The sequence below is a fragment of the Lycorma delicatula genome, chromosome 4, assembly GCF_047948215.1.
Source record: "Lycorma delicatula isolate Av1 chromosome 4, ASM4794821v1, whole genome shotgun sequence".
Classification (NCBI taxonomy): domain Eukaryota; kingdom Metazoa; phylum Arthropoda; class Insecta; order Hemiptera; family Fulgoridae; genus Lycorma; species Lycorma delicatula.
The window spans coordinates 65548381-65570299 of record NC_134458.1 but is presented as its reverse complement, the minus strand read 5'-3'; the positions used below and the strand labels follow the sequence as shown (position 1 = coordinate 65570299).

The following is a 21919-nucleotide window of genomic DNA, read 5'->3' as shown; positions in this document are numbered from 1 at the left end:
AAAGTAGTGTAAAAAGAACAGTTAATTCACATAAAGAAGGAATCGCCTACCTTTAAAAAATTGAATTTATAACTTCAGATTGCTGTTGATTTTAAAGTCAATGGGATTTCTTAGTTATTCTTAAAGAGCTGGGTTTTAAGTGGGGCATGAAACTGAAAGTAACGGGAAACTTACATTCTAGAGAAAACTGATGTTCACTGGAAGAGAATCAAATGTTTAAAGGTGATTATTAATTACAGAAAAGCTAATGGCTCAGTCATTATTTAGACATATCGCATATTTTAACTTCACATTTGACAGCTTGGTTATTGCCCAATAAGTGTGAATGTCTATTAATAGTCGTGAAGTGCCAATTAATAAAGTTGATCATTTAATAATAATCCATTCCAGAAAGAAATGTGTTCATTCCAAACATGATGTTAGCATGGCAAACAGGTTTGAGGAGTGATGACTATCATGAAAAGATGAACATAAACAATTGCATGAAATGAGCATCTGAAAAATTAATTCTCAGCCTTTCTCTTCAATCAGCATAGTTCTTGTATCAACTACTCACTATCTCTTATTCAGTTAGCTTATTGAATTAAAATAAACAGACTGTGTGTATGAGTGTTCAGGGGGGCCTATTCACAAGCATCTCCTGTAAATCCTGATGCATATAAAAGAACTACGCGATGTTAATATTCAGTAACCATGCGCTATTTTATTTAAAAAAAATTATTTATATATTTTAAATGTAAATAAATTAAGACATTTTATTTGAGTTTTTAAGAGTTGTGAAATTGTTAATTGTTCACAAACAGTAAAAGTTCACTTATATCTTAGATTAAATCTCTATGATAATAAACAAATAATAAATTCAATTCTGTTTTCGTCATCTGATTGTTAAAAATCCATAGTGCCGACAGTATTAAGAGATACAATGGGAGGCTCAATTTTGTTTTCTATTATATTATCCAATTCCCAATAATTTGGTTCAATAATATACATTACATGTTTTATACAGTTTTTCAATTCCTGCTGGCCTGTTTTATTGATGGCTTTTAAACATAAATTTTTAACATCAGGTATTTTAAAAGCAGTATTTTGATAGGAAGGTACTCAAGTTGTACAGACATAAATCTAGGATTACACTACACTCACGTTCCAGTAAGCTTAAAAAAATTTCATTATATTAACTTAAATTGCATTAGAGAAAATAAATAAGTAACAGAAACACAAAAATTGAACATGAGAACAAAAGAGTTATCACATGAAAAATCAAGAGTTTTAATAGAACTGAGAAGAAGATATAACGCTATATATATATATATATATATATAATATATATATATATATGTAAACTTTTGATTACTATATGATAAATTAATTATAAGGTGACTAATATATGAGTTATGATTATAGTGTTGTATGTAAATATGGCTGCAGTGTGAATCGACACTGATACAAGGGATGTGACTCAGTAGAATCATGACAAACTTGCTAACATAAACTCAACGTTTGTTTTTTCTTCACTCTATAAGCTAACTGAATACAGCATAGTTGATAAAGTTCTGAATTCTAACTCCAAGTAAAGTGACATAACTGACTGCTCAAAAAGAAGCATATTCCTTTTATTATTTCATCAATGTAAAATCCGAGGTTTTACGGATTAATTAAATATTAATTCAGATTCATAATACTGGTTTATGAAAATTTAAGGAAACATTAACATTGGTTTCTTAAAATTCTACTTTACTGTCTGATTAGAATCCAGTCGAGATTGTAAGGTCAACTGTGGAAAAACATGTTGCTTTTTGCTAGTCGTAATATGGTCAGATGTTCAGAAATTAACAGAAAATAAAATCAGTATGATAAATAAAGATGATCGGAAACTTTACTGTGAAAACATAAGAAGTCACTTTACTGTGAAAACATAAGAAGTAATCGATAAAATGTTGGAAACATTTATTATTTGTGTAGACTATGATAGTGATATTGAAAGTGACTTTTCCAATGAAAATAGTGAACTTGGCAGAAGAATCTAATGTAAATTTAAGTAAATCTTTTTTCTTATTATTAAGAATTTAAAAAATGCTAAAAGTAATATTAATATTAAAAAAATATGGTAAAAAATTATTGAGAAATTTTTCAATTTAACATTTTTTAATTTACTTTTTCTTATAATTAAAATCAACTTATTAAAATTGTTAATTAAGAAAGGTCTAATAGTGAATTGTGTATTTTATTATTAGGATATTGGCACTTATGTTACTAGATAGGATTGTTGTTCATCAGTTAGTTTCATGGAGTTAGTGCTTTAAAATCGAGCAGTAGGTGCTTTCAGCCTTTTTAATTGCAGGCTTCTATATTCATTTAGTATTTATAAGCTGTGTATGATAAAACTTTATTGTAGCATTAACAGTTTTTAAAATTTCTTATATTTCATACGCCAACAGCTGCTTTCCAACATTTCTCATTCTCGTTTGCTTTGCCTTTATTTCAATTAAGGAAAAGTGAACTAAACTCTAGAGTAACATATTATACTTCAGCATAGGCATAGGCATAGGCCATTAATATTTTGGTCATTAGTAGTAACAATAATGCATGGTAAACAATATATGGCTCATCATTTATGATAAGGTATATATTGCATACACAATAATGGTGATTTAACTTACATTATTTCTTTTAAATTTAAAAAATATGCTTGCAAGTCATTTTAGTAATTATCATTATCAAATTTAAACCTAAAAGTAAAATTTTAATATTGTTAATCAAAGATATGGTAAAGATGAATGTGTTGTAAGATATGTGCAATTGTAATATAATTTATATTGATAAAATTACAGAGTACGTAAAAATGGATACAACAAATTTTCATATTTTATATACATGTTTGTATATGTAAATATGTAATTATAATTGTAAATACATTTATTACCATCATAACATGTAATAATTGATGGTTGTCATGATCAACTGAATTAAGTATTGGTTACAAGTAAGCTAGTTAAAACAGGTGTGCGAATTTAAATAATTTTCAAATTGTTCAGAATATCCTTGTTCATTCATAAGTATTTCTGTGTTTATTTATAAATATATTCATATTGATTTATTATTTGCTTCCAATATTTCTAGATATCTTCTATATTTATAAGCTGTAGTGAATTATAATTATGTTAAATTTACTTTATGAAGAAATTTAAATACTTGGACGATTAACATTAATATAAATGTTCTTTGTCTAAAGGATAATTTTCTGTTAAAAACTGAAAGCTATACAGAAAGAGTTACAATGTGGGAAAAATTTGCTCTTCAACCTGTTGACCAGCATACTATAAAGTTGGATTTCATAAGAAAGAGATACGATGGTCACGCATTGAATAGATTCCATGTTAGATCAGCCCCTAGATTTCGTGTCCAGGTATGAACATAGTATATAGAAATAGTATAATTTAAAACCTTTTGTAAAATTTAAAAAAGTGGTGTAATTACACTGTTAACTTATTTGAAAGACCATTTCTTCATGGAATGTGTGTGTGTGTGTGTGATCGTAATATTTTCTGCCTTACTCAGAAGCAACTGAAAATAAATCAAAATTGGTAACTTGAATTAAGCTTCAGAAAATATTAAACTGATTGTGCAGATAAGAAAAATCCATATTTTCTTATCCAGTTTTGTAGACTGGCTTATGACCTTAGGATTTGATGACATAAAAATGCATATAATTTACTGTTCTCTGTTTGTAATGTAAGTGGAAATTTTGTATTTCTTTACTTTTTTAAATAGAGACTTTTTTGCTGCTCAGCTTGTTTGATTCAAGGATAATGTTTCTACCAGATTAAAATTTTTTTGTATTTTGGGAAGCATCTGAAAGTATTTATATGTAAATGTATTTTTAGGGCTTATTTTTTTCCTAATATAAAGGTTTTTAAGGCAAAAAACGAAATTTTTTGTTTGAATCCTTGTGTCACTTGAAGTTGAATCCTTCAATCACTGTGTGTAAATATTTTTTTATTATTTTTCTTATACGTTTATTTTAATTTTTTTTTATTTGTTTATTGTGAACTTTGTAAATTACAAAAAAAAAACTCCTTTAAATTTTATATTACTCTGATTTTTTTGATTTTCCAATCACAACAAAGTTTTTGTTTAGATGATGTATAAGAATTTAAAATTAATAATGGAAATTTCTTATTTTATTAAGTTTATCTTTTGAAGTTTGTCTTTTATCTTTGTTTTCCTGTATAATTTTTGGCATTGTCTAAAAAATAAACTGGGTTTTATTTGCATTATAGATTTGTTACAGTTTCATTTCATTATCATAACTAATTTTCAATTTTTCTTGATGTGTACCATCACTTTTATGGTCTGCATTTAGAATTTTTCTGTATATCATTCAGCTTACTATTTTATGTTTTTGAGGCCTACAAGGTAGAAACCCCCTTAAACACTTTAAAAAAGTTTAAAAAAAGATTTATAATAACCCCACTTACCTACTACAAATACAGAATAGCAATATATGTTATTAACAATACTTGTACATAATCAAAATCCTAACCAATGTAAGAAAACTAGCAGACTCAGCAATGCTTTGTTATTGTTAGATTTGAGTATATATATTGATTAAATGAACACAATTGAAAGTTTTATAAAACAGTAAAAACTGAACATTATGGAACTTCACAAAATTTAACCGTTCACTTTATCCCCTTTCCCATTCACATCTTTTCCTCCTTTCCTTTTTCCCACTTTCCCCTTTTCATTTCTCCCATTCTCTCTTTTTCCCCTTTTCCTTTTTCTCTTTTCCAATTTTCCCTTTTTCACTCTTTCTATTTTTCACTCATGTAAATTGGTCCAGTAGTTTTTTTAGTTTACAGTGGATACACATATGAACATTGCTTTTTATATATGTAGAAGAAGAAAGTCTGTTTGTATATTTGTTTGTTTCGTAAATATCGCGACACCAGAACCACCTAGCAGGTAAAATTTCTCTTTTCATGTAACTAATATATATTCTGAATATGAGTCAAATCGAACCATAAATACAATTTTTTTAAATATCTTGACCCCAGTGCCACCTAATTAGCGAGTCCAAACTAATTCAGAGACCTTCGCAGGCATGCGCACAACAACTCACCTAAGTTTCATTGCAATCGAATGAATGATACAGGAAGGCATATGGGACAAGCAAACATTCATTTATATATATATTTATATATAAAAGATTAATTTCCTATGACAGCATTTCATTAGCTATTTTGAATCAAAAGCATATCATTATTTATTAAATAGACAGAATAACAGAAATCAATTTTTCAGAAAACTGTATTTTTTATCTAGTGATTCATTTTTGCAGTTCATTTAAAAATGATTTGCAAACATTTATGTTTACTGTAGTGTTTAAATGTATGTATTTACCACATAATTTACTATACAACTAAGTTTTTTTGATTTTGTAAAACAGGTAGTAATACTTTAATTTCGGTATTGTATATAATCTTTTAAATGAATGCTATACATACAATTTCCATATGATTTGAAAAATACAAGAATTTGCTTGACAGTTGTAAATTAATAATGTATTTAAATTATGTAGATTTACTTTCTGAAACTTAATGAAAATAATATTGTGTAAAAACTAATACAAATCTAATTACTGGTGTTCTGGTTAACTAGTTTTTATCTGTTACCAGATGGGGACCCTCAGTGAAAATTCCAAAAACATTTTCCCAGAAAAATTATTTAAATTTTTATTCATTCAGTAATTTTTTGTCTCTGAAATTCTTCTGAAATACATTTTCAGTAAATATATTATAAAAAAACTTCCTGCAAATTGGAGAAGAAACTCATTTTTTAAATTAAAAAAAAAAAAATATGAAAATTGTTGGGTAAATTGCATCCATAGCTAGTAAATAATAAAACATAAAAACTTAACTTTCATCATAAGTACATTGGAACCCCATTTCCCATTCAGATTGAAAAAAATTGCCAAGTGTAGTTGTTTCAAATGTTTATTTTTATCTTTTAAAAGCAGTTGTTAAAATGTATCCAGTGCATATAGATAAAAAATATCACCAAAAAGGAAGCAGGTTTCATTTTTCTGTCAATAGAATAATAAAATATTCTTAGTAACTTAATTAAAACAATTTCAAATGCAGAAGAAAATCACTATAAACGATACATAACTGTGATAACGAGAAGATTTTTTTGGCTAAAAAAATAAATTTGTAAGATAAGGTGTAAAAGATAGCAGATAGAGTTATTTAATACTAGCATATACAACCTATCAATTATTCCTATATATTGCTATCTCATTCAGACTGTAAACAAGAGAAATGACAACATTGCATCTAGCTGTAGCAGGGTGTAGTTTATGAGTTAGAACATTAGCTTGGATTATATATTGTTAATATTATTATGCAAGTATATATATATATATATATATATATATATATATATATATACGTATACATACGTATACATGAGTACAGTTTACAAAGGTAATCTTATAGCTAAGTTTTTTTTTGTTTTAGGTCCCAGAAAGTATAAAAGCTGCGTATGCAAATCCAGGTCCATTGTTGCCTGCATTACATGAATTTCTTCGGCTGAAGTCTGCAGTTGACAATACCAGGAATGCATGTTGTTCTCATTGTCCACTTAAGATAGACAGGGTGTCAGATGTAGACAGTTCAAATGTATTATACCGGATGAATGATTTTAAAACCATTACGGTGAAATCAGAAACGACCAAAAAAGAACAGGAACAGGTACTGTTATCATTTGTTGCTTGAATATATATATATATATATATATATACATACATACGATTACCAAAGTGGCATTATATCTAAACATTTATCGGAAATATCTTAACATTTCTTTTAAAAATGTAAGAACATTCTGTAATTCTTAGCAGTTAATTTTTTAATGTGATTACATTATTGTGTAAAATCTTTGTTTTTAATTATTGAAAAAGATCCTCTGTGTAACCTTTAAACCTGTATTTTTGCGTTTCCTTATTTTTATTAAAATTTAGATTATTTTGTTTTAACACTTCATTTTATATGTCACCACTTCATGTATCTACATGTGTTTATTATTATTTTCTCAAGAAGTTTTTGTCATAATTTTTATAGATATTACAAGTTTTGTGATATGAATTAACGATTTGTCTTGTGGATAATAATGAAAAGAATTCATGATTAATGCTGGAAGAAGCCTTCTGAAACAAGCAAAATTATCTAGTACATATCATTCTTGTCATTGTGGAAATTATAGTTTTGTATTTAATTTGCTCAGCCCTACTTCATTTATGTATATCAATAAATGTTATCAATTTCTCTATTGTAGAAATATTTTTAACAGTGCAAAAATTGCAATTATATTTAACTGAATTTTCACCAATTTGATAAACCTAATGAGTTGCGTAAAGTCATTCTGTGGTAAAAAAAATTATCTGTAATGGAGTGATTACAAAGAATATATGAAGAAAAAAGTTCCACAAAATTGTTGTGTTTGAAAATAACAAATACTGTATTTTTCTAGGGTTAAAGAACATATAGAGCATCTGTTGTTTTTTTTATATAGAATTATTTTTAAAAGAATATCACTTTGGTGGTAAAATAAGATTATTCTTGTTATAGTATTAGCATGCAAATGTGTTTTAGAAAAATAAAATTTCAATTTATAGTTTTATGTTTTTCACGACCTTCTAAATCTTATGTAAGTATATGTTTTATACTTTTGTATAGCCGCTACTGTATAATTTCCAAGATGGATTAACTGATAAATCAGTTTTCCAAACAATCAAATTCCCAATTGATTCAGGATACTAAAGACTCTACTATACTCTCAATGTTAAAAGACTTCAATGTTTGTTATCCAGTCTTTAATTATTTGTTTCATCTACTCAAATCATTTCTCGTTACAGTTTTTACCTTTTTCCAAAAATAAAACTAACCATCTGTGAATGCTTTTGAAATGATCTACCATCTAATTCTTCTGTTAAGAATTTACCACTGGCTTCTTTCCCCCGATCTGTCTTGAGACTTCTTTGTTTTGAATTTTGTCATCCCGTTTAATCTTCAACATGTATTACACTGCATTTCATAAATCTACATTTTGCCTTTTTGACATCCATGTGTAATTACAAAATTAATTTTGATAATGGTATGATAATGACTCAGCATTCTTAACTTGAGGGATCCTTGTATTTCTTTTTCTGTTTAGCCTCCAGAACCTCCTTAATGTATTGCTTCAGAGGATGATATGTATGAATGTAATTGAAGTGTAGTCTTATACAGTCTCAGGTCGACCATTTCTGAGATGTGTGGTTAATTGAAATCCTACCACCAAAGAACACTGGTATCCACCATCTAGTATTCAAATCTGTATAAAAGTAACTGCCTTTACTAGGATCTGAATTTTATCTCTCAACTTCGAAATCAGTTGATTTTTTAATGACGAGTTCACCACTACACCTACCTGGTGGGTTTGAGGGATCAACAGGTAAAGTTTCATTTAATATGGCTTTAGCTATTGTCATTTTACTTTACTTGATACCCTCCAACTCTTGGGATTCTGGATCTAGTAGTGATAATAGTATACTTAAAATTTGTATAAGATCATAATATTTATTTTTATGCAGATTTTTCTTGTATGTTTTCATCTTTTCAGTGGATATCGGCTGTGTTAAAAATGCATGTGGATTACGCACAAGAGTTTGGAATAATGAGCCAGAACTCTGACAAGGATAAAGTTGAAAATGATGTTGAAATAATTGATGAAAGCAAAGTTGAATGTTCAAAGCAAGAAATGGTTAAAACTTTAGCGCCTGAAACTGTCACAGCATCGAGTTCAGAATCATTCAATGGTGTCGTATCTTCTGCTGAACTGAAGGATGAAGTCAGTACTATATGTAATGGTGATCGTCAAAATTTGAACGGTCATTTATATATTGAAAGCAGTGAGACCAAAGAGAATAATGCTATGTAAGTATGTGTTTTTATCAATTTTTTTTTATTGTATGAACAGAAGATTCTATTTCTAGACCAGTTAACTGGGCTTTTTATCATGACAAAATTGTTACCTTGAAACTGATTGCAGGATATTTTGAAGTTGAATTAGTTTAAAATGCACCCAAACCTTGAGTGTTAAATGCGAACAAGCTGAGAGAGTGGTAGTGGGGGTATACAGCAGCGGCAGAGAAGTGTAGCACAGCGCTCACATCAAACATATACTTCCACTACAATCGCCTTGCTTGTTCATGCTGCACACTTGCATGTAACACTCGAGGTTTGGGTGCATTTTAAACTAATTCAGTGGCATTTAAACTAATGGAAGTAAATTAATGAATTGTTTAGCTTCTCTAGTTTCCGAATCTATCTTTAAATTTTCATTTAAGCGATCATACGAGGTAGAATGATGCTACAAGAAAAGGAATGAAAAATTTAGAATGTCTATTGTACACAAAGTATGCATCCAGTAGAATCCAGCCTTTGCAGTCATATTCTGTAAGACATTACCTACATTTTACCTTAAGGCCAATGCTTCAAATGAAAAAACAACCGAGGCAGACATTTTCTCAAAAATAACCATTTTTAGTAGTTTTTCTGTATTTTCTTGGCAGGAAATGCATCAATCAAAATGCACAAGGTCTCATTTTACAGGTTTTGCAATTTTCTACAACTTTTTTATTGAATGAATTATCATTGTTCCAACAGTTTTCATTTTATAAGCAAAAAACAAAAAAAAAAATTTTGTCCAAAAACATTTGTTTAAACAATTTTTACATCTATTTGTGAGTTTAAAATACATACATTTTCATCTACGAAACATACTTCAAAATATCCCACAATTGTTTTCTGGGTAACAGTTTTGTCACAAAGTCAGTCCTTTTTGAGCTCTATTGACTGGTCTCCTAGTGGTAGTTTAAAAGCCTGTGGTGTCTGATTATACCAGTAATGTAATTCATGATTTTTTTATTTCCATTATCTGTTATCTTTGAACATCCAATAAGAGGAGAGGCTGTTTGGAGTTTACTATAGCTGTACCGTACAAGTGCTGTATGGACTTATTTTGCTGTATGACACATAAATTTTTAATAATTTTCTAGTTTCAGGCTTTCTCATTAAAAGAAAATGTTGAGCTCAGTTACAATTTTTTTTTAGGACCTATTTTCTTTTTTACTACTGAAGGAAAGGAAGTATTATAGATAAAATGAAATTTGTGTAAGAAATTGCAGGTTATGTTGAGAAAACAGATATTATAAATAGTTAAATTAAATAAGTTACTTTCATTTTACTTTAGATTTTTGTCTTACATTTAGCTGTAACTTTTGCTTAACATCTAAAACTCCTGCAGAAGTGAAGGGACAACTCATGGAAGAGATATAAGGTGCAGATGCAGTACTTGGATCGACGTTCACTGCTCTACAGCTTATAAACAGAGTGTGAGCATGTAAATACATGGAGTGTGTTTGATCTAAAGAGCAAAATATATTGTGTTATTTTAGGACTAAATAAATTGTCATAGGAGTTTGTGGGGTGTAATGTTTTAATTGCCACTGCAATAAAATCAATCCATTATAGGGGTAGACTATAGTCGATCATCTTAAAAGAACATTGTTAATTTGCACTTGTATATCTGTCTACATGTAGAGGTGAAAGTGATCCTTAGACAGAGTTTGATACCGCACATGGGAGCCTCATTTAATATATTTTTGCATTATTGTTTACATAAACTATAAGATTTTATCCTGGACAAAAATGTAGCTCAATAATTTCTGCCTTGTTTCTATTTTCCTGGTTATCACCAGTGAACTCAGTAGATTATAAGACCCTTACTGTGTGTATTGTAAACAAAAAAAGTTGGTAAAATGAATATTGTTGAAGTAAAAAGTTGAGTCAGTTACTTACAGAATAATAAATTTTAATACTGCACAACTGTAACTTAAGTATCATATTTTAATCCACACAAAGAAAGGAAGATCTCTTAATAAACATAGAAATATTTCAAATAAAGTATTTAATGAAATAAATCAGGGATATTTCTCTCTTGAATGTGTATTTTTTTTTATGAGCTTGTAGATGTAATGTGATCTTCATAGTTCTACCTGATGTAATTCATAGTGCATAATATTTTTCTGTTGTCATAGTGATTATTATTTATTTATTTTTTTTTTAGAAAGTTTTTATCTTGTTCCAGTTGGATTAATTATGTCAATTAATTATTGTTTTAAAGTTTTATTATAGTTATGCTACCACACTTATCGCCATGGTGAACCAGTGAATTTGTTTTAATATACCTGCATATTGCAGAGGTTTATTTCAGTAAATTGTTCAACAATCTAGATTTTTACCAATAAAATAATACTCAGTACTTTCCAATAAGTTTTATTGTCCATGTATATATTCAAATGCTAGTAATACCAGAATTATTTCAGTTGGCATTTTGAAGGGAGAAGAAGCATGAGAATTTCTTGGTACACTCATTGATTTTATCAAAGTTATTTTATGTGTAATTCTTAGATTTATCAAAATTACAGTTAACCTATAGTGACTACCTTTAGGAAGGTACAGTTTGTCCAAGCCAAATTGGCACAGATCTGATGAAAGCATAGTTTTATATATCTTGCTGCCTAACAAAACATGGGTTTATAATACTACTTGATTAAAGACAGTATTTATATGGAACTACTATTGTTTATTCCAATCAAAGAACAAATTCACATCTTGTATTTATTAGTTACTTATTTAATTCTGAGTTTATACATTATTAAATTAATAATTTCTTTATTAGATACTGAAATAGATATGTTATGCAATATTATGCAAACGGCTGTTACTATTATGCAAATCGGCTGTTACTGATTAGTGTTTAGCCCTAAATGTATTTATTTATAGTTTTATAGCTGAATAAATTATACAATCCAAACATGCACAAGACTGATGTCTACTGTTTATCTTTACTATCAAGACTGATGTTTACTATCTTCTTCGCCCTTTGTTCTGGGAGTGGCGAACAACCGTACGCTAGCCTAGGCTATGAGTCATACATAAGAGAAATTTCTTTGTTCAGGTTTATGTAAATAATAACTGAACGACGTGTCATTCTAAACATTCAAATTAAAGATTAAATCTCTATTTATACAAACCGTTACTGATTCTTTCAGACTAACTTGTTTTTATAATGATTCCGTTCTAATTTATACTGTATTTGCAGTTGTCCAGTTAATTGTGTGTATCCAAAGAGTAAGATTATTGTCTGATTATAGCATTCTTTGAGTTTCAATTCTTGAAAGTAGTTGCAAGTCTTAAGTGAAATTTTAAAAGTAATTTATTTGCATTAAATTAGTAAATTTTTGTCAGCTCTGTTCTTATATTGAATTGATTTTATTATTTTGCATATTATGTCTAGTTTACGTAAAAAAGATATTCACCACCAAGGAAAAGGCTTTATACACAACGTTTTTAATCACATGGCAGGAGAAGCTGCAGTTGGAATGTTTGTTAGTGGCACCAAAAAAGTTGTAGATCGTGTTGCGTGTGCCACAGTAGTCTCAAAAAGAACAGTTTAACGAAATACTGGTGAAATAGCTTCAGAAAAAGATTCAGTTCTCCTCGCAAAGGAATAAAATGCAAAAATGAAGGGACAAACCTGGACAGCTTTGATCAGAATACCATACAATGTAAAGTGTTAAAATTTTACTTAAACGAGGGCTGCTTGCCTTTTATAAGGAAACTTACTGCAAAATTAAAAAGTGATGGGTCTATTTAACAGGCAAAAGAGTAGCTTACAGACAGTCTTGTTAAGCAAGGACTTCAAATGGGAGAGAATTAGAAATAACAGGGCAATTCTTATTGAAAAATATGATATTCATTTCAAACGGTTTGTGTATTTGAATAAAGTTAAAGAAGACATTGATCGTGTTGAAGGAAGACCAATTGTCTATGTCGATGAGACTTATATTTTAAGTTTCCATCGTCAAAAAACCTTGGCAACCTTCAAATGTGCCTGTGAGTTTTGCTGTGCCAATTTCAAAAGGAGAAAGGATAATAATTATCCATGCTTGTAGTGAAATGGGATTCATTCCCAACTGCTTGACAGTATGGAAAGCCAAATCTTACTCAGGTGATTATCATTCTCAGGTGACCTGCAACATGTTTTTAAAGTGGATAAGAGAAAAATTAATAACTAACTTGCCAGTATACAGTGTCATTATTGTAGATAATGCTTTTTATCACAATACTGAAGAAAGCCGAGCCCTGAATTCAGCATCAACAAAACAACCAATGATTGACTGGCTGCAGACTAACAGCTTACCATTCCATGAAAATTTGGTGAAAGTTCAGTTGTATGAAACAATTATAAAAAAAGTAGAGATTATCTGAAAACATATACGAGGGTTATTTTTAATTTTCAAGGTCCGTTCGGTAACGAAATTAAAACTACAGTGAAAATAAAAAATTTATTTGTAACAAGTGCTTACATAGTTACGCTATTTCTCTACATAGTCGCCACTCCGATTTAGACATTTGTCGTAGCGTGGTACCAACTTTCCAATACCCTCGTCATAGAATGGAGCCGCTTGTGTTTTCAGCCATGTTTCTACACTGGTCTGCAGCTCGATGTCTGTGCCAAAATGTTGTCCTCCTAGCCAACGTTTCATGTGAGCAAAGAGGTGCAAATCGGATGGAGCCAAGTCTGGGCTGTATGGTGGGTGATCAAAAACTTCCCAACGAAAACGCTGCAGGAGCTTCTTTGTTACAGCTGCAGTGTGCGGCCGAGCATTGTCATGGAGAAAGACAATGCCTGATGACAACATTCCTCTCTGCTTATTCTCAATTGCCCTTCGTAGATGTTGAAGAGTCACGCAGATCAACGAGATCACGTGGGAGATGCTATTGTTGTAGACATGTTTATGTGCTAGCCATGTATTCAGAACTAAACGAAGTGACGCGGTGTGATTGAAGGCCATACTACAGACGCTGCTCAATACATATGCGCAAAGGTTCATCCGATTTTTGCGCGGGTTTTTATTTCGTGACCGATTGGACCTTGAAAAAAAAATAACCCTCGTAAAATAGATGAGATGTTGGAGGAAGTCAGTTTTTGTGTTTTACGCCTACACTTATATCATCGCGATTTGGATTCCATTGAGATGATATGGGTATGGGTAAAGAACTGGGTCGCAGCCGAAAGTGTACAATTTACGACAGCTGCAGCAATGGAAATTTATCATAAAAGGTTTGCAGAACTGTTGTGTTGAGGAATGGCTAAAATGTTAAAAAACAAAAATGAGTATTGCAAGCTGCAAGGACCCCAAGAACAACAAATTGAATGTGTCTTCATCAATTTGGGAAGCGAGAGTTCATCAAAATCATCAAAAGAAGTCGAAAACATGCAGTAGGGAGTGAAGTGCTATATATTCAGGGACTTTGTAGTTTTTTACTTAAGTTATTTGTATTATACTAGTGCTAGTTACAGAATTCATAACGAAATACATTATAAAGTTTAAAAGTTTTACTGAAAAAAGGATTTTCAAGCAAGTAAAATCAATTATAAAAACACAGATAAAAAAATATGTAAAAAAATTTAAAACCACTCTTAAATCAAACGCACTAAAAGGTAAAAAATAATTTTAGGATGATATCTCAGAATCGATTTGACAACAAACTTTGATGGTGATATGTAAGATTATGTGAAAGTCAAAGTCATAGCTTCAATTTAAAAATTTGATGTTTTTGCCAATTTTTTCTTATGTGTGATGAATGGCCGGCCTAAAGAGTGGAATGCTTGCACCCCACTCTTTAATTTTTAATTTGAAGCTATGAATTTCACATAATCTTACATATCACCATCAAAGCTTGTTGTCAAATCCATTTTTAGATACTATCCTAAAATTATTTTTTACCTTTTAGTGCGTTTAATTTAAGTGGTATTTTAAAATATTTTTTTTTTTCTACATTTTAGTTCATTTAATATAAAAGTGGTTTTTAATAAGTCTGTTATGTATTTTTTATTTTGTACTTTTTGGTCTTCATAAGTTTATAGTTCACAGCTGTGCTAGCGCACTGGTTTGAACGTATTTAGTGAAAACTCAGATCGGTATGTTTTACGGTGGGTGAGTGCAATTGAAACATAGAGCTAAACAATTTAATTTTCAGATAACCAAGATGCAGTCAGTCAAGAGTGTACATCATGTGTTAAACAGTTAATGCTCGACCTGCTGATACCGTTTGAATCGTGAGAATCGGACTAGAGGTTTCCGAGATATTACAGTGGCACCTCATCGCACCCCCTCCCCAATATACAAATGGCACCGCAGGGGCACTTGAAAATATTACCATCCATTGGTTACCACTGGGATCAGATGGGGTATTATATCAAGGGTGGTCAAAAAGATTTTTCAGAGCACTAGGATTGACTGTTTTCGAGATATTTGTGATTTTCATCTGAAAATTTGGATCCGGTTAAAAAATATTAAATTTTCCCAAAACTTCGGTCATTACTCTACAGAGTTTCCAGTAGCAACTATATATCTTAATGTACATCTCGCTTGTTTATAAAACTAATTGCATGTTATCATTTAGCTCGTCAGTTGTTATAATAGGTAGAGCCCTACGTTTTGGTAAAATCATGTATTTCAAATGTGTGTGAATTTTAGATCCAAACTTATTATTCCGTTCCATGTCAAGCCATCCGGTCCTACGATCTAGTGGGTGCTAGCGCTAACTGGAAGGAGACTCGTACTAGTATTCCACGTTAGAGTCCCACCCAGTGCGGTCGCATTTTTCATTTTGTCTGGATGGACAATTAGTGTTAGTTATATTCTGCGCTAGAGTCCCGCCCAGTGCGGTCGCATTTTTCATTTCATCCAGATGGACAATTAGTGTTAGTTATAATCTACATCAGGATCCCACACAGTGCAGTCGTGTTTTATTTCAATCCAAAGGGACTCAGTTCTTGATAATGTTCAAGTTCAATTATGACTAAAGAGTCATACACTCTTAAGTTTAATGTAACTATTGTAATTCAATTAAAATGTCAAGGGTGACAACAAATTAAATATAATGATTCAAGAAGAACATAGCGTTGCTTCATTTCATCATCCGTCATCTCAACAAAAAAATACAGTTCAAACTAGCTCTAAATTCTACCACTTACCAAAACAGGCTACATATCTTTCACTGAGAAAATATGCATGCAAACGAAGCTGCATAGGTTCAAGGGGCAATTTTCATTTAGCAAATTAGGGGCATCTTAGCGACTTGAAAATGTTGCTAAAATGTGTTGTCATCAGGAGCAAACCTTATGCAAAACTTCAGAGCGAATAGATAAGCGGAAGTGCTTAAAAATTCGACTGAGAGGTTCCGTATCTCGGAATACATAGTCGTAATCTCACATACATAGACCAAGAGCGAATTAATATAAGAGTAGTAAAAAACAAGAAATACCTTCATGTCGAGGTAATAATTGTATTTATTTTTTATTTTACTTTAAGCATTTAAAAATAAGTTAGCTAAATATTTGTGTATTGTTTTATTTGGTTATGAATTTATTTATTTTTTTATATAAATATAAGACTAAAAATAATTCAGAAATCTATGATGTGAATTTGTTTATTGATTGGAATAAACATTAGTATAAAAGAATTAGTTAAGTTATAAAATAAAATAAAAATTTTACTGTATATATACCGTAAAATTTATTATACCATATATTTGTATATGGTATAATATATAATATATATATATATTGTTTCCAAATGCCTTCAATGGCTCGTAATTCATAACCTTGTGGTGGCCCTGAAAGGGCTGTTTTTTGCGTTAGCTCTGAGAAGAGCTGTTGGGTTCAGAAGATGGTCTCTGGCAAAGTCAGGGAGTTACAGCTCATCCAATGAAGTCCGACCAGGCTTTCTCTCCCTGGCAGTTGGGTCTCCACTACAGCGTGGCAGTGGTGGCCCCCAGAGCCCTGCAGTCTGGGATCGGTGTCAGTCGTCCTTTGTCGGTGCGGCTGAAGTGGTTCTCCCTGAGCAATCCCACGCTGGGCTGGCTACTGCTGTCAAGTCCACTGGCCAGGGTGATTGAAGCCTGGCGAGCTGGAGCGAGAAGGTAGCATCTGCGTCCAGTGGCGCCCTTGGCAGGCCTGCTGCTCTGGCAGGGATGTTGGCATCTGCCAGGAGGTCCCACGTTGAGACGCCTAGGGAACTTCTTCTGTCTTCCATCTTCTTCTTCCTCTTGGTCTTCTCCAGGTGGTGGTCGACGATGAATTGAAAATTCACTCTCATGCACGCTCTTTTATTGGACCCTGATTGTGGTGGGGCCGCAGTGTTGCTATGGTAGGAGATCTGCATGGCGGTAGTGATGCTTATATCAGCACATCCGTATACTGTGCGCCAGCTCACATCGTTGCTACCAGATTCGCCCGCTGATATTAAATTAGGCATATATGTGGTAAATATATATATATATTTATACTATCTTTCATAAGTAACATATTATAGTCCCGCACAAGCTAGCCAACCATCACCTAGATCAGATCTGTGCCAATTTGGCTTGGACAAGCTATATCCTTTAATGGCAGAATTATTTTTTTTATTTGATATATATGATTTTTGTAAATTTTAAGTTTAAAATAGACTATAAAAACAATGTATTGTACCTTGTTTACATAGATTACATGGAATCCTCATAATAGAAATATTTACTGCAAACTAAGAATTACCCTGTTTTAGTCACATTGTATTTGATTCTCTAGTGATTTTTATTTACTTTTAGTTAATTGTTAACTTTGAGTAAATTCACAAAGACAAATGAGATTCTGTTCTGCATTTCAGAAGTTTATTAAATCTTGATTTGTATTAGATGAAAACTGGATGTATTCTTCAGAATAGTAAATATTCTTTCTCATTTTTAAAGTTAATATAATTGTCAACATTAAGGATATACTTGTACTGACACTACGAATAATAAGTGTCATATTGTCTGTCAAGCATCTCAGCTAATTATGATCACAAATTCTTAATCTATTACCTGATTAACATTTAAAAAAAAATTATTGTGAAACACAGTCAAACTAAAGATGATGATTTTTATGCATGCATTGCATGATATACGCCAAGCATTATTGTTGCTATTAATTACTGAATATTTCACAACTTATTCACACAGAAATGTAATTGTTAACTCTTATCATTTTATTCCTCACTTTTTTCTCATAAAAATGAAAAATTTAACAGTATTATTAAGAGATGTAGGAAATATAGCTTTTGTACCCAACAACAAAAAGCTGTTGGGTACAAAATGATGTTATACAAAAGAAACAATGTAGTTGCAGACATGTAATCTTAATAGTGTTCTTGTGTGCTTTTGTTGGAAAAGTAAAAAATTTCACTTGTAAGAAATTGTTAAAACAGAACAGTGAAAATGAGTTTTACTGTATTCATGTTTTTGCAAAAAGAACTAGTACCTTTACTACTTATTATAATGGGGAGTCTTAATAAAGATTGTTTTTCATTGTTATAAAGTCGTTGTTGTTGTATGTCATCAATTTCATCTGAAATCTTCCAATAGGTTTTTCACCTTTTTTTAAACTGATAATCTTATTTTAATCTTTTTTGCTGAAAAATAGTATGAGAAGGGTTTATTTGTGTAGTTATAAAATATGTTTTATTTTTTCATTTCAATTTAGTAGTTTCTCATTTAGTTTTACTGCAGCACATTTACTTGTTTAACAGTCTGTTATTGTTTGCTGAAAGTAATTTTTTTTTGATTCTAGAATGAATGATTTAAAAAGAAAATTAGCCACCCCATTGAATGATCCAAAAAGAGGCTGTGCATTGTCAGTCCAAGTAAATGAGAAAGGTAATGTTTTTTTATGTGAAATAATTTCATAAATAGTGTGTGTGGTATATACATATATTTGTTAAAAATAATTCAATAGTTGATTAGGAAAGCAGATTTAAAATTTATTGTTTTTAGTGTAATCAATAAAAGACTGCTGAAAAATGCAAAACAGCTTTTGCTAGCTATGTTTTGTATGTGAAAAATATACAAGGGTTGGTCAAATATAAATTGGACTTTTATTTAACATTTATTTGTACAGAATAAAAATAAAAAGATATTTATTCTTTTTTTGTCTCCTAGAAGTTCTATACATTTTCCCCAACATTTAGGGGAAGCTTGTGGAACCTTCTTCATAAAAAGTTCAAGGACATATTATGAGCCAATTGCCCATGACCTCATTTACTTCATTGTCTCTTTGAAATTGATATCCTCTCAGTACTACTTCCTTTAGTGGCCCAAATAAAAAGAAATTGCCGAGGGTAAGTCTGGAGTGTACAGGGTAAATTTCATTAAGTTTATCCTGAGTGCTGATGGCTGTATGATGCCTGGCATTGTTGTGAAGGAGAATCATATTTCTGATTGGCTGACATCGTTCCTGACAGCAGTTTCCATTTTGCCTAAGAGCTAGTACTAGCAAGTAGCATTCATGTGTGAATTTCTTGGATAAAATTGACACACAATATGCCTTTACAGGGTAAGACTCTCCACTCACTGATTTTATCTTGTGAATGTAATGATGCACCCATGTCTTATTACTATGATGAGACAAAAAATTATTTTTGTCTCATCAAAATCAGTTCAGAAGCCTTTGGAAAATCTCTGGTCAGTTCTGTATTTGATTTTGGGTCAGAAGTCTTGCACCCTACCTCACATAGATGTTGCAGAACCCTAAATGCTTTATGGTAATGGAGTGTGCACTTCCATGAATGATACCCACTTCCGAAGAAATTCCATCAGCCATAAAGTGCCAATCGTTTTCAATGAGGTTATGAATCAGTCAAATGTTGTCTATCATCTTTTTCTGATTTTGGATCAAAATTCTTGCTATTCACCTCACATAGATGTAGAACCCAAAAAACATTCTTGTCCTTGGACCCCTATTGTGACCCCCTCCTTTAAATTTGCTGCCCAATAGATAGATTTGGGTATGTGAAATCATATCTTCAAACTATGCACATCGTCTAGTCAAAATTTCAGAGGGTTTGATGTACTTGTTCATGACAAACTTCACGATATTACATTATACAACTGATAGTAGATCTCTTGCTCAGACATGATGCTACTGATCAGAGAGTTGTCAGTGCCAAGGTAGTTGGATTGTCTATCTATTTCCCACATCTCCACTGTCAATATCTCTTCATGCCTGCCCACTCATGTTCAAATGCCAGCCATAAAGACTGAAGTCCAGTTTATATTTCACTGACTCTTGTAATAAAGAAAAATTGGTTATGAGTCAGTCACCTGTATAGAAATTTGTATACCAAAACTTTCAGTATATTTCAAGCAAGCTAAAGAGAATTAGACCCATTAATCTTTTGTATAATATGAAGGAAGGGAGATAATTCTATAATGGTAAGAGTTACACTGAAAGTCTTCTTTAATATAAATTTGTGTCTTATTCAAGCCTCTGCAAGGGATGTACAACAAGCCATGGTATCCAGTAAGACCAGTTAATTCATTAATTACTCATTAATTGGTTTAACCATTTTAGCTGACTTTCTGTGCTACGGGAAATTAGCAGAGGTTAAGTACATAAAAATTTGGCAAAATTTTGCAAATAAATAAGTGATAGAAAACACTGCAAAAAGGGTATTTTTATCTGAGTATATAAAATTAAATAAAGTCAGCTACTGATTTTAAAAAATATATACATCATCCAGAAAGGCAGTCTTAAGTTGAAAGCAGAACGCTTAGATGGTTTAACCATTAAAGGAATAATTAATATAAAAACTGGTCTTATGGATATCTTGCCTTGTTTAGCATCCCTTGTTTAGGATTCAATAACATAAGAATTTATATCAAGGAAGACTTGTGTGTAACGTTTACCATTATAGAATTATCTCCTGCATTAAATAAGATAACTGGTAGTTACTAAGTTACATACAGTTAGAAAGGGGTTTTACAGGTTGGTGACTTTCTCTCTTTTGATGTTATGGACTATATCTCAGCAGTCTGACAAAAGAAATATCGAAGATGTTGAGCTTCTGGTGATACCAGTAAGTTTCTTATTGGTTCTACCAGTAAGGTAGCACATATTAGTGAAGTGTTGGAAGGTAGCTCTACAGATATTTTTAAATTAACCATTCGGGTTGTAAAAATCATAAGTTTTACAACTTATGGTTAATGTAAACCAATAAGGTTTACATTAAATGTTATTTGGTAATATGAAAAATGTGCTCAAATTAATTAAAAAACCATAAAAGGTGATGAGTTGTGGATCATAATCTACACAAACTGTTCAGGAAATTGAGTAAAAGTGTAACTTGTTGTGAAACTTCAAAAATGAAATCATAGTGGTTTTAAAAAGTATGTTGTTGAATTACTGAAAGAAGATTAAAGACTAGATTTTGAAAATAAAATTATAATAAAGCATGGAAAATTTTCATTTTACATATAATAAAGATATAACCTCATTCTCAGAAGTGTTTAAGAAACAAAATAATGTTAAATCTTATAAAAAAGTCAACTTAGATTCAGTATTCTACATAGCAGAAGCAAAGGTACCCTAGAGTTATGTTACTTGTCCATTAGCATCAGTTTAACTCCAACTCTATGCAGTGATAGCTCTTGAAGCCTTGTTTAATTCTTCAGAAGGTGAGATGAGGTGGATTAGGTCATAGATCGTTGGTAGCTTATATATGTTGATTATTTTTATGGAGTCTGTTTTCTTATGTAGCTGTAACTAAAATGTGAATAGCAGTAACTGATGTGAAACCGTATACTTGCTGTTTATAAGTTTATTATGATTTGCAGTATGAATTTCTTGGAGGAAAATTAGATTTACTATTTCATCTTTTGCAGTTCTCACTAACAGATCTGTTTTGATCTACTTATCCCTTCCGCATTTAATTGTTATAATCAGAAAA

General features: G+C 30.9%; 1 protein-coding gene across 1 annotated transcript in view; it reads left to right on the top strand.

Annotated features, from left to right (window-relative positions):
• The window catches only part of LOC142323489 (PHD finger protein 12), an 89429-nt gene that overhangs the window by 51873 nt on the left and 15637 nt on the right, over window positions 1-21919 (top strand). Inside the window, exons 7-10 of the mRNA XM_075363211.1 lie at window positions 3233-3406; window positions 6519-6752; window positions 8662-8975; window positions 18766-18851. Of these exons, the coding sequence (XP_075219326.1) occupies window positions 3233-3406; window positions 6519-6752; window positions 8662-8975; window positions 18766-18851 (808 nt within the window). The remainder of the gene's footprint in view (window positions 1-3232; window positions 3407-6518; window positions 6753-8661; window positions 8976-18765; window positions 18852-21919) is intronic.